The 14,372-nt window shown below is 40.4% G+C and overlaps 1 protein-coding gene across 8 annotated transcripts in view; it reads left to right on the top strand.

Moving 5' to 3' along the window:
- The window catches only part of ARHGEF28 (Rho guanine nucleotide exchange factor 28), a 196,749-nt gene that overhangs the window by 66,086 nt on the left and 116,291 nt on the right, over positions 1 to 14,372 (top strand). For all 8 annotated transcript variants that reach the window (XM_080372217.1, XM_080372219.1, XM_080372223.1 and 5 more), the window contains 4 exons: positions 6,420 to 6,550; positions 8,944 to 9,245; positions 11,663 to 11,807; positions 13,089 to 13,200. In XM_080372217.1, the coding sequence (XP_080228343.1) occupies positions 6,420 to 6,550; positions 8,944 to 9,245; positions 11,663 to 11,807; positions 13,089 to 13,200 (690 nt within the window). The remainder of the gene's footprint in view (positions 1 to 6,419; positions 6,551 to 8,943; positions 9,246 to 11,662; positions 11,808 to 13,088; positions 13,201 to 14,372) is intronic.

Genomic DNA, 14,372 nt, shown 5'->3' with positions numbered 1-14,372 from the left:
ATGAGGAAAGATAAATTTTTAGTACATCTAAAAGAAACAGAATGAGGAGAAAGAATGGCAAAAAATGTAATCTGTGCTTCCTTCCATAAATAGTTTTTTTGTGTTTCAGAAAGGGAAAAAAACAAGTGAAAGATCTACCAGTGTCATTAAAGTCAATGAACCAGGAGAATTATGTTTACACAGGCTGAAACTTTGACCTAGTTTTAGAGTGAAAAATGTGTACAGAATGCACATCTCAATGTGCAGAATGCTTTCTGAACTTTTTACTTTTATTCATGGGGAAATCCAGTATGTCCGAAGTGCATAGGAATTTCTGTGATGTGTATGGATGCACGTGCAATTTGTAAAGTAGATGAAATGGGTTGCAAGTTGCACAGTGTATGCTTTTTTTCCATCTCTCATGAGGGTTCGTTTTATCTGTAAATGCTGTAGCTGCACACCCATCCTCCATGGCACTTTTGTTATTAATTTTACCTTTAGATGGCTGCTTTTTTTTTTTTTTTTTTAAATCCTTCACTTGTTGTAAAGCACTGTATACAGATCTGGTGTTTGCATGTTACAGTATTGCATCTTGTTTCCCGCCATGTTAATAGTATGCCAACACGCGTGGCTTGCACACACAGCTGACTACATGTGGGGCTGCTGGAGCAGAAAGGTGCTCTTGTGTGCATGTGCATGTTCTAGTGCTAAAGTCGAAGGGTTCACCTGTGCTTGGGGAGCTGAAATCCTGGCTGCCCATGGGGTGGGAGAAATGCCTTTGCAGGGGGACAGCAGGCTCGTGATCTGTGCTTGTGATCTGTGCTTTTTTTCTGGTAGTAGCCGAACATGGCTAGTTGATGCTGGCACGCAGGTGTGGGGTGTGTACCTTGCAGCTGCATTTCCCTCATGCAGGAGTTTAGGCCTCAGTGAACAAGAGGCTTGTAGTGCCTGGTGCCAAGCAGCACAGGATTCTTCCTTCCCACTCTGAAGGCCATAAAGACATTGTGTACCAGCACGGGGTGCTCCAGCTGATCTGGGCATTGACATGTCAGCCTCCTCCCTTGCCCTCTGAACCAGCAGGCCGTTAATTTCCCAGTCTGGGCTTGTTCCCCCTGGGAGACAGGGGAGCTGTGCAGACCTCCAGCAGGAGAATCCGAAGTGGGAAGTCTTAACACTCTGCTTTGCACCATACACACCAGTGTTTTCAAGTTTTAAGTTCCCTGTGTGCCCCAAGGTCAGCTGTTGTCCCTGCTTGGGGTCTTCTCAGACTGGGTAGTGGAGCCCCAGCCCACCCCCTGAATTCCTGGGGACCAGCAGGAGCCAAGTGCAGGCTGTGTGCCTTCAGGGCCAGGCATTGCAGACTCCCTCCCTCCTGCTGAGGCTGCATGTGCATGGCATAACTAAATTAGGCTCATCAGGGAATGTGAATGTGACTGTACCTTAGTGGGCTGAGGAGAGGGTCTAGATTTTGTTCCTTGTTGCAAGACCCGTAATGGTATTTATTTTATTTGAAATGGCCATATGGCAGGTACTCTGCTCCCCTCCCCTTGGCACTGCATAGTCCCACCTGTTCAGGGGCAGTGACTCTCACAGCTTTTTTGGAGGTTTTAACAGCCTTCAGGTGGCTGAGAATATCTGTTGCTGACAAGACTGTCCCAGTGTGCTGGGAGGCGGGAGTTACGTGCTGAGTCCACTCAGACAGAGGTGGGAATTGAAAGTGAGTGTCCCGTATCTTGGGAAAATACTTGCCTGTTGTGCTGTTGTATAAAAGTGAGACACCAACTTAGTTCTGTTTGTATATTCATTTGTATAGTAGGTAAGGTGCCTGCTTCAGGGGGGAAGGTCAGGGCTGTGAATACCATGTGAGAAAGTGTCGCTTTCTTGTACCCCATGTTTAGGTGACAAAGATCAAAGTCAATGATTGACAAGTGCCTTTATCTTTTTCTTTGGGACAACTTTAGGACCACATCTTGAACATGATGGTATGATTTCTAGCATTCAGATGCCTGATCCTTTCCATGCAGTATATAGAAAAGGCAGCGCTTTAGTTTCCACTCTGTAGATTTAGGATAGTTCAATGTTTGTCTTTGTGACAACAGCACTTGAAAACATACCTCACTTTACCTTCTGTTAATGCCATTTTTATGTACTTGTTTAAGTTTGCCCTCACGAGTAGTGGCACTGTCTGAATGAAGCGCTAAGGCACCTGATACAGGGATGCAGATCCCTCATCGAAACTGGTTGTGTAGTCCACATCTACAGATGTGCATGTCACTTCAGTTGGCCCCTCTCCAGGAACGTGTGAACTTCTTTCTCCAAATTGAGGTGACCACTTCTGGATTTAGAGGAGTATTTCTGCAGTCCTGTGTGACCCATGCACTTAGCTGTCTGCATTTTTCGCTGACTTCTTAGCTGTGTTACTTCCAGTTACACATTAACCCCTGCTCAAGTTTGCTGGGGGTAAATGTGATGAGCTGTCTGAAAACTATTCATTGTATCTAGAGAAGGGAATTTGTAATTTCTTTCCTGGCTCTCAGCTTGGTCACGTTGATGTATTTCATTTTTCTTGCTGTGTGCCGTCTCATAGAATGATTTAAGTAGTTTTGATTTTTGTGGAAAAACACTCAGTGTTATGTTCTTGCCATTTTCTGACACAGGTCATTCAAGGCTATATGTTTTCTTCTGCCAACATAAAGCATGTTTTGAATTACTGCTGTGATGATTGTGTGGGTTTTTAAAAGTATTTTTATAAGCTTTTGTGCCTGGTAAAATGTGCAGCCTTTGCTGTATAACTTTGATGACAACACTACAGAAGATGTAGAGAACTTGTGCCTAGTTATTCATGGGTCAAAGTCTTTTGTTTTATCCATGTTTGGAGATTTTCCTTCCCAGCACTGTGGCTTTTGTTCACCTACATCTCAATAACACATACATCTTTCTTGACTGTTTACCAGGTAGATGGCAGAGAGCCACAGGCTCTGCTAAAGGAGACATGCCTTTATTTTGTTCTTTTTCTGTGGTCATGGCACAGTATACAGTCAGAGAACGTTCAGCTCTGGCAGAGAATGTTCAGCTCTGTGCTTGCTCAGTACTTGTTTCAGTAGCAGAGCCAAGTCTGCTGTGTTGTATTCAGGTTGTTTTTACTTTAGTAAGCATCTTTAAGTCCCTTGCCAACACCTTACAGAGCTAAAAATCTTTGGGATGCACTCATACTCAGAAGAAGTGTCAGTGGCCCTGGCAATCTTGATCTGTCTTTCATAAGCTGTGCTGAAGTTTTGCATCTGCAGTGACAATAAGCATTGTGAATGGGTGGGAGAGAGATTTGAGACAGTCTGCAAATGCATTTTGTTGATAGTCCTCATCTTTCAGGCAAGGACAGCCTTGCTGCATATTACTACTGGTACCCAATGCAGTGAGCTATTACCTGCTGCCATGTCAACCTGGCAGGTCTGCTGGTGGTCCCTGTAAGACCGAGGTGACTTGTAGCCGGCAACACAGGCTGGAGGCAGTTAGTGGGGCTGTAGGAATGCAGTGTGTGATGTGGACATTTGCAGTGGTTTTGTCACTTTTTAAACTATGCAGGCCTGTCCAGTGGAAGTAAGTTACTAGCACAGTCAATGTGTAATTAATAATGCTTTCCCCTGCATTCAGCAGTCTTTTAAATATTTCTCTTGTTACAAAATAATCTTGATGTAGTCCTCCCTTCACCCGTGTTTGAAACTGGGGGGCAGAGTGGGATTAGGGAAGGTACAGTGGCATCATGTTGCAACCTGAAGCCCAAAACAATCTGCTACCTTTTGTCTGTTCATTTGAAACCTCAATGAATATTTATTTAGATATCTCACCTTTAACGACAGACTGACTGGAACATTGTCAGAAAAACATACGGCATTTATCATGTTTTAGCAGTAAAAATTTAGCTACAGAAAGTATTGCAGATAATACATTCTGAAGTAACTTGCTGTATTTGCAGCAGCTTTCTTCAGGAGTTGTTACTTAGGTGGTTATTTTCTTAAAGAATTTTAAAATAATGTAAAATGTGGTATTAAAAATTGCTATATAAAGAAAAATGTGAAAGAATAGTGGCATTTTGTTTTTTTTTGGCTTGGGATATGTAATTCATAGTGCAGTCCATTAACTGACTGTAGAGACCCCAGCATTGGTCCCTGTCGCTGAAGTCAAGAAGCTGTGCCTCTAAGCTTGGATTTATGCCATGATCTGGGATTCCCTAACACCTGGGCTGTGTTTCAGGGATATGTGTTGAACCTTTGCAGCATAGCACTGGAGCCAAATACCACCCTTGCCAGTTGTACCCAGTGGGTTTATATAGGAGAGGAAGTGCATGCTGGGGAAGGTAGTAAGCATCCAAGAAACAAGAGGATCTTGATTTTGTCCAAGAGAGTTTTTTTTTCCTTCCTGGTTGTTGGTTTAAGATCAGCCTTTGGAAAGCTTTACAGGCCACAAGAAAGTACGGCCAGTTTTGCCAAATCACATTTCCATACGATTTTAGCTGCCAGAGTCTGATGAACTGCTGTAGAAAACAATGCTTTTATACCATTTATAAACAAAGGCTTTGGGACCTTGGCAGACATAAGGAAATGGTTTGTATCTTTAACAATTCTCAAGATGGCAGTCACTAAAATCATGTTAAAATCTTGCAGGAGGAAGAAGCAAAATGAGAAGCATAAGGATGTTTTGATTGTATGAGATCCCACAAAACCTGCCAGGACTAGAAACCAAATAATTCTTAGTGTGCCATTTCTAAATGGGGATTTCCAGTTTTCTGTAAGTGTAGAGCTTCCGGTTCTTGGGCTTCATGAAATGGCACCTTAAAATTCAATAAAAGCAATGGTGTAGCATTGCAGTTTCTGCAGTGGTCTGAGACTTTTTTTCTTTTTTTTCTTTTTTTTTTTTTTTCCCAAAAGAACAAATGCCCCAGACCTTGACAAGTGTAGTTTCTCGTCCAGTGCCATTTCTTCATTATAACTTTTCTTTCTGTCTGATGGCCATAGGTATCTTGGATGGGGCTCTAAGCAAACTGATCTAGTGGAAGATGTTGCTGCCCGTGGCAGAGGGGTTGGACTACATGATCTTTAAAGTTCCCTTCCAACCCAGACTGTGCTAGATGATTCTGTGATCTTCCGAAAGCAGTTACATTGCTTTAGGAATGTAGCCTGGGAAAAGTCTTTAGTGGCATCTTTTCCTTTCAACCTTTTCAGAAATGATGAATGTCTGATGCATACTGAGAATAATTTTTGGAATAATTTTCAATAACAGACAAACTGGAATTAAGTTTATTGAGAGTTCTGATTTCTGATAGTTTGCTGGGTATGATTCTTTATCACATCATTCTTATGCTAGTCTATGTCAGTTCACTTCCAATAGCAATGTTTGACTTACAGCATCTTAAAATAAAGAAAATTGCATTACAACTGTCATTTTCTTTGAGCTTGTTTTCACACAGTCTAGGACAAGGCTGGGTTACACTTTGTCAGATTTTGCTCCTTTTACAGTCAGAGGATAATATGCTGGATCGGTGCATACTTTTCATATTTACAAGCAGCTTTAAGAGAAGTGAGCCTGCAGGACAGACTGACAGTGTTTCTGTAATGCTTGATTAGGTTTGCTGCAGCTCAAAGCCATGAAGTAGTCACCCTGTGCATTTTTTTTAATAATATTTGCAATCATGAACACATTATTCAAAACTAAACTTTGAAATTCTGTTAACGATTTCTGGTGAATCTGATAATTTCTATTTTCAGTACCAAGACCAGACCAGATGCAGTCTTCATCCCAAACATCTTGTTCCTGGGTCAGGTCTTGATTGATTGCTGTCACTCTGTAAAAAGGCACTATCAGTGGTATTTTCCTATTACAATTTTGTTGCTGCTTTTTGCTTTAAAAACAGTAGTCTGCTTTATTGGTTTAAGGTTAGTATTTATGTGGCTCCCGGTAGGTAGAATGCTTTAGGAGAGTCATTATTTGACTGCAATTGAACAGTATTCTGTTCATATAACGTATCAGGTGTTAGGTATTTAATATATAGGCCAGAATAATGCATATTTCATCCCAGCCCATAGATCTTGTCCTATGTACTTCTGCAACCACAGATCTCTACAAAGTTCTAGGTTAGATGGAAAACAGAAGGTTCTGCTAACCAAGATACAGGAACACTTATTTTTAAGTTATACGAGTTATATGAATGAATCTGTAGTACCTCTTAGAGTTTTGTCAACTGTAAACTTCTTGGAACATATAGCAAGTGTTAGGCAATTACAAAATGGGCAGATTTTTGAGACGCCACACAAATATTACTCAAACTGTAATCCTAAGATTTGGTGCTTAATGTTTAACTTGGCCATTTTTATGACAGTGTACATACATGAGAAGAAAGTGGTTTGAGATTTAATGGCATGTTTTTCACAATTTCTTTTTTCCAGAGCAGAAACATTCTACTCTTGATGTTCTCAGAAAACTCAAGGCTCCACCTACTTGCTTTGCTGCAACCAGACTTTCTGCCATGCTGAGTGGAAGTGATGAAGTATATGCAAACTGCATGGTAGTAGACCGAGTAAGGTTATGTTTTAACTTTTGGCAAATATTTCATCATCTTCTGTTAAAGTAACTTATTTGTGTGATAGTAGCATCTTCTAGATCTGTGATGTGTGGCCAATTAGTAAAGCTCTAAAATAAAAACAGTAATACCTTACTCTTCTTAGCTATATTTTGTAACTTATTTCTGAGTCACTTTTAACAGATTCATTGATGATAGGAATTATTCTCCCTACCCTGTAGGGAGAACTCTAAGGGAGCTCTTACTGTCTTTTCTGTGTATTTGTGAGCTAAATTGTATTTGCCTATTTCTGAGAAACATTAACATAATGTGTTTTGTTCCTGTACACTTCATATTTTCTGAATTCTATGTGCATTCACCATAGAGATTAATTTGCTGATGCTGGCTAATTTCAGAAGTTGATTGGATGCTCATAGCTAAGCTAATAGTCTCAACAAAAATGAGATACTGCTGAAAAGGTGAAGTTGATGTCCTACAGCTGACATGAAGCATTCTGATACTGGAGATCCTGACTCAGTATTCATATTTCTGATTTATTTGTCACCAGCACTGGAGATGAGCCACAGCATCCAGACCAAATTATATTTTACATCACCATGTTGCATCTGAAATCTCTCCCCCCATGGTCACATTCAGATGTCATAACTTGGGCAGGGGGTACTAGTCCAACTCTCATATGTAGTGGCTGTATGTAGTTAAAGAGCTGCTGAATTCTTGGGGCGTGCAGCTGTGTTTGAGTGATGGTTGAAGTGATTTATTTATTTGTAACCTGCTGTGGGCTTTTCCTGGGGTGAAAGTTGGAAAACACGACTAAGAAATGGTCAGATCATAATGTTAGAAGAAGGCTGAGATTTTGCAAGTGTGATTTTTTTCCCCCTCTTTTGTGTGGTTTTTTTTTTCCCATTTCCTGAAACACTTCTCCCACTGCATTCACTGCAGTCCAGTTCATTGTGACAGCTTTTCAATCAGAGGCCAGCGTGTTCAAAATGCACCTAAGGTTACTGAGAGATGCATGAAATAATGACACAGGAGTGAACAACTGGCAGGAGATGATATATGTAGTCGGTGAACCATTGATTTTAACAATACCCAGGTTGAAAGGACAGAGCTGCAGAAGTGCAGCTCCATTACAAATGCAGATATTACCTGAGTGTATTACTGGAGGGTCCTTCAGTTTGGATTATTAACCTTTACTCAATACATAGCCACATTCAACTTTTGTTAAATTGCTGATTGGGGCCGTATTCTCCCTTAAGCATCACACAGCAGGAGCTGGAATGGCTACCAGAGGCGGCCTTTCTGGTGCTGAGGGAAAACGCTGCCTAGGCAGGAATAACTTTGAAGGAAGGAGCAGCTGTGTGAGACCTGGGAAAAGCATTTTACCTTTGTGCATCTTATCTACACAACACAACAGAAGTAATTCCAGACTTGCATGCATTGCTTTGAAAGCAAATGTGGGCTGCCGTAAAAATGCCCACAGTTCTTTTTGTCTTTTAGTAAAAGAAACATCATTACAATGGGGATGAAAACACATCCCGAGTGGGGCTGAACAAGAGGAGGTCAGCAGTATTAAAGACCAGGGCTTTGGAGATGCTTGCTTTTATACAGGTGCTTTTTGGAGGCTGGGTGTTTTCACTGGCCATGTGACTTTTCAGTATAATTCACCATCTAAATAGACAGCACAGCATCTAATCAAAAGACTGACAATAAACTGTGTTTTAGTATTTTCTGCAGAGTTGATGGAGAGAGTTCAAAGCAGTTGCACAAAGAATTATTTGTTAGGAGGGCCTAAATCCTGATACCTGTACCTGAGAAAACATAATTCCCAAACTCCGTCCCTTCTTTGTGCAAGAGGAGGGGTGAATCATGCCCATAATAGCATAATGGCTAAAAAATCAAGATTTCTTTCCCTGTGTCTCCTGGAGAACCTCTGTTCCAAGTCACGTATATTTATCTCAAAACTTAGGAAATTGGTACTGGAAAATAAAAAGTACATGATGTGTAGGCTGATTTTTCCAGATTGCACAATGTTTGAATTCTCCTCCATATGTCTCCCACACTAATGTATTACGTGTAGTTTTTGCTTGATTCAAGGATATTTTTTAATCAAAGCTATAAATATATGAATTGATACATTTAACAAAAGGTATAAATGTGAGACAGACATCCAGTAGACTTGCAAATACCAATTCATTCCTACTGCAATTATGGAAAAAAATGATGCAAGGTCTAGAATCTCTTAGCTGTATAACTTGCCTTCAATTCATGTAAAAAGTAATAGGGGGGAGAAAAAAGGCAAAACATATAACCATGAACAAAATGGCAAACTAATTTGATCCTTGTTCCCTGACACTACGTCTTACCAGCATTCTTTTTTTTTTTTTCTGCAGGCTGGAGATGTAAAGACTGATTGTGTTCATGGGGATGGTGTCAGCAGTGAAAGATGTCTGAATCCCACCAGCTCAGTCCCAATAACTAAGAGCTCTTCTTCTCCCTCCCTTGAGGAGAATGACCAATATATATATGTTCCAAATGAAGGAAATCAAAGGCCAGTGAAAAATGGAGAAAATGCAAGTTTAAGACATACTGTTTCACCTTCTGCTCTGTATGGAGCAGATTCATACCTTCCCTTCAAGACCCATGGATTTATTAAGGATCGGGGCCAACTTTATGCTGACATGAGAAAAAGAAGGTATGAATTGACTTGATAATATGGCCAGATTGAGGATTATTTATGATAAACTTTTATTTCAAAATATGAAGCAGAATCTGTAGTAATAAATATTTTTACTGAGGTACAATCACTGTTTTCAGTCACTAATATTTAAATTGTCCTAATGATCTGTTTTCATAAAACATTTATAAAGACATTTTTAACAAATAAAAGGTGTTGTCTAAGTAAATAAATTTTTAATGTAAATTTATATGTTTACACCTTTTTTCTTGTATGTATTCTTTAAAGAAAAAGAATCAGCTTTTCAGTGTAAGAGTTTCCATTTTGGCATTTTTGTCAGAAACCAGAATTTCACCCGAGTTTTCCTCAGTTAAATTTCCCATTAAGAAAATAGTCCAAAATGTGTTGAACTCTGGGAATATTTCCAGTCTTTGCACTGCCTTGTAGAAGGACCAACTTATTCCTGGCTGCATATTGTTTTTTACCTCAAAAGACACAGTGCAGAGTACAGTGTGAGCTTCTGGTAGGTGCAAACTGGTATTTGCTCTTTTGCTGGTGCTGGTTTGCTTCCAGCAGAGCCAGTTATCTGAGGACCCTCTTCCAGCTGGCTTTAGGTTATACTGGGAACAGGTTGGCTTCAGGAATGTGGAGAGCTTTGCAGATGAAATCATAACTTTTATTTTTAACACCTATTAAATTTCCCTGATAAAAAGGCTTTATTTCTTCTCTGGATAGAAGAGACATGAAATCAGTTCCCTCTTGTACAGGAAGAAGTTTGAATCTGTCTCCCACCTTTCAAGAATGTTTGGATTATTTGGAGGAAGGACATCAGATCTATATCAAAACAGGAAGGAAGCAGTAGTGTCTGTCTGTTGTAGACTGAAGTGGGCAATAGCATTTTCTGTACCTTAATTTGAGGTTTTTATGCAACTATAAAGTCCCACTAGGAGGAGTCTTAACACAGATATGACAACAAGTGTCAGACTGAGTTGTTCTTTCCACAAACTCTTACTTTTGCTAACTATGGGAATATGTATATATGTACTATAAATAATCTTCTCTGTCATAAACATTTTTCTCCTATACATTTTTAGATATCCCCACCTGTTTTAAGACCTAGCTCAGGTACCTGTATTTGAGCTTTAAAAGCTTATATGAATTTTCAGAGAGATGTGATTGACCTTAATGTGTCTACTGTAAGTGATCCAAATATTATAAATAAAATAAGACTACCAGTATGTAATTCCAGCAGCACCTTCCCTGAAGTATTGAAGATGATGTTAAGAAAAGTTTCTTAACAGATCTTTAAATGAGCTTTTTATGTCAGAAAAATTTCCTGGGTAAGTTAGTCTGTTGACAAAGACATGTATTGCTTTTCCAGTTCTAAAATGTGACAGTAACTGATAATGGCAGTTAAATAACTTGTTTCTGAGATAACTATTACTAGGAAACGTTGTGAAAGATGTCTCCAAGATTGTATTAAGGAAGTAATTTTGGACAGTTTTGATAAATTTGCCCCCTGACAAAGTGAATTGTTGTGGTACGTGAAGGAATTGGTGTGCTTTTATTGTGAGTAGGAACTCTGGCTACTTAGAAATACCACACATAATTTAAAGTTTTATGTTGTAAGGCTGGAATGTTATTGCAAGCAGTCAACCATTCCTTCCAGTCACTCTGATGAAGAGACTCTGAACTTGCTGTTGCAGTTAATGGGACCCATCCTGGGAAACCCTGGTACTGCTTAGAAACTTTACTGCACCCTTGCTCAGGAGCCCTTGCCAATCAAGTAGGCTCTGTGTGTTTGAAGTATTGATTTAGCCAGAGATTTTTTGGTGTGTTTATAGTCCTGCATGTTTTTAAGTTTATATCTTTCCAAATGAATCTCATAAACTCTCTGATACCCTCCATCTCTCTTAGTTTTCTCTTCCATCCTCCATCAAGTCACAGATATAGAAAAAAAATACCTGTGAATATCCACATCATATCTTTCAAATACTCGCACAAAATATCCATATATACCCACATAACTTAATACTGAAATTTGAGCTAGTTGTCTCAGTTCTCTGTATCATCTATATAGACAGGCACATGTGGGGAACAAAAAAATTTTAAGGGAGGTGCTGAACATAGGTCTGAAAATCATCCTTCAGAGGTGGCTGGCTGTGGTGGGAGCCTACATGACTGCAGGTGATGCAGACGTCTGTACTGCAGATCCACAACGTTGTGTCAGATGAGTCCTGCACAAGTGACTGAGTACCTTGACCAGGTGACTGCAAACCTGAGAGGGACTCAGAGCGTGACTTACCTAACATAATTATGGTGGTTAGGGTTGTCATTGACCAGCGTATACAGCAGTATCTTTGCTTGTTGCATTACGGTTGAGATGGATTATTACTAGAATCTGTGCAAGCTAAAGACTTCATTGTCTGCTTCAGTTCAAGTCTCGATGACCTTGAAGTAGATGGTGGAAGTGGAGGTGTTTCGGACAGATCCCACGTTCACTACCCTCCCCTCAGCTCTTCAGAGGCCATGCCTTGTAGCAGAGATGGATTAGACTTACCTACAAGTCTGCAGCCCGAGGTATTTGATACTATCTTGGTTTGCATTGTTTTCCTTTCAAGTAAAACACTGAAAACATGTGAGAAGCACCTGAATCTGAAGGTGAAAAATGAGTTCCCTGTTGGCAACACTAGTTCCTCCAGAGAGCAGCAGGCACAGGGTTGTAGAGCTGGAGCTCAGTGGTTGTGGCTGGGCTTAGCAGTAACCATGGGAAAGGTCTGTCAGAGATTTGCGTCAGCTTTGAAAAAAAGTATCATTTATCAGAAGCGTTTCAAAGGAAGTATCTCAGGTTCAGTGAATCAGCATTTTCTAACCAAAATATGTTCAGTGAGGAAATGTTTAACCAGCTGTTGTTATATGAAAGGGTAACAGCTTTGTAAAGTATAAAACCAGGCTACTGCCTATTTTAAAACAATAGCTAGACTCAAGGAAATTTAAGTTGGGTTTTATGCATTGGCCAGTACAAACCTCTCCTCTTGATTATGGTTTTCTGAAGTACTGTGGCTACATTTATTTTCATTAGACCATGGTGCCATATCTGAGATCTTCAGACACATACATAGTTATTTTTTGTTTGTAGGGATTCTTATGTTTTCATTAGGCAGACTTCTTGCCACTGTAGAGCTTTATTACAGCAAATGATTACATGAAGGGAGAAAAAGTCCAGCACAAACATTGAATTCTCTTAGGGATACTTTTAAAAACAGTAAGGTAGTTTAGGAGTAGGCTCTACTGAAATGTAAATGATGTATCAAAAAATCAGGGGGTTTCCTTTCAAGCCTTATCATTGACATATTTGGGGATCAGAAAGTCTTTCCATGTACAACAAAAATAAACACAGAGAGAAGAGAGAAAGAGGCTAACTCCTTTCTCTGGAAACTCTGACATCAATAATTACCAAGGTAGGGCATTAGTCTCCATAAAATGTTCTTAAAGTATTAAAGTACTAAGATTTATGACTCCTTTGGTAAAAGAAAATGGCTTGGTCATCAGATATAATGGCTAACAACACTGTTTGGATGGCACTTGCCACCAAAATGGAGAAGAATTTAAGCTTTCTCTTAGTCTAACTTGCACCCACAAGTTTTTCCCTTTAATATACAAGAAATTCTCATGGTGGAAGTATGACAGACTTCCTAAGAATTCAAATGAAGTTGTCGAAAATGGTACTTCAACTTAAAGCTTTAATGAAGACAAAAAGACATATGCTTGTGGTCAGCTGCCTGCCTTTCAGGATTTCTGTCACTGGTTTGTTTCTGTTGCTAATATGACATAAATTTTAATTTGCTGCAATTTCCTTAGGAATGCACACTGTCTGGCATTCGGTCACGCTCCTATTCCTGCTCCTCGCCCAAAGGTTTATTAGGAAGACCTCACATTCCTCGGGACTTCGCAGTTGGGGATTCCAGTGAAGGTCAGTGCTCTGGCTTTGCACCTGCAGAGCCTTGTCCCATGCGTGTCTGCTTCAGACCCAGTGCTGACAGCTTTACTCAGGCCTATCGTGTACACAGACCTCATCCGCATGCATGAAAGCAAGATTGGGTTGCCTTTGACTACCCCTGCCATCGTCCCTTTCTCTTCTCCCATCTGCTGGCCTGTCATGCCCTCCCCTGATACAGCCACTGATCCTCAGGAGGGCACGCAAACTGGGAGAGTGTTAGTCAGAAAAAGTAATGCAGGCAAGGACAGCAATCTCCTTTTTGAAAGATCCTTACTCCAGCCTCCTGCTGGGTGCCCGACAGAGATGGTGAGAAAGCTCAGGATGACACACAAGAGGCGTCAAAGGGGCAAGTGGCCCCAGCTTCCCAGGGAATCTCTGAAACGTGGATGAGCTGTGTCATCTTCAGAGGCTGGGGAGCAAACCCCACCTTCTCCAGCACAAGTGATCGGAGATGTCTCTGCAAGAAGCTTGTAATTTTTTACAAATAGTTTCTAACATGCTTTATTTCTAGACACATCGTTTCATATTTAGAAGACAACCCACACTTTTCACAATGAGGGTACAGGTTATATTTGAAAACCATGTGAAGTGTTAAATACATGTACTGTGCTTTTCATATAGATCATGTAACTTAAAAAACATTTGCATTTCAAGAGGCTTGACCTCTGTCCCTATAACCCCATCCACTGCTGTACTTCCAGCTTGTCTCTGCCTGCAGTGTACCTTTAGCTTTCATCTAGTCCTGAGCAAGAGGCAGGACATGTGAGTTGCAGTGAACCAGATGGGATGGACACCCAGAGAAGCTGGGGATGCCTCATAGTTGTAAGTGTTCGACGTCAGGCTGGATGGGGCTCTGAGCAACCTGATCTAGTGAAAGGTGTCCCTGCCCGTGGCAGCGGGGTTGCACTACATGGTCTTTGAAGGTCTCTTCCAACACAAACCCTCCTGTGATTCTATGACACTGAATGTGAAAACACAAAAATGTGGAAATGTTATTGTTAACTTTGAAATCAGTTAAAAAATTCAAAAGCTGTTGGGAAGGTGAGATGGAGAAAGCTGATGGGCAGACATAGAGTGATTGCAGACATCTGTTTTACTTAAGAAACTGTGTGAAGCAGTACAGCAAATAACTTGTTTGTGGTTGC

This window comes from Falco punctatus (genome assembly GCF_963210335.1).
Source record: "Falco punctatus genome assembly, chromosome: Z".
NCBI classification, from domain to species: Eukaryota; Metazoa; Chordata; class Aves; order Falconiformes; family Falconidae; genus Falco; species Falco punctatus.
Note: the sequence above shows the minus strand (reverse complement) of the source record. Positions and strands in the feature narration are given on the sequence as shown.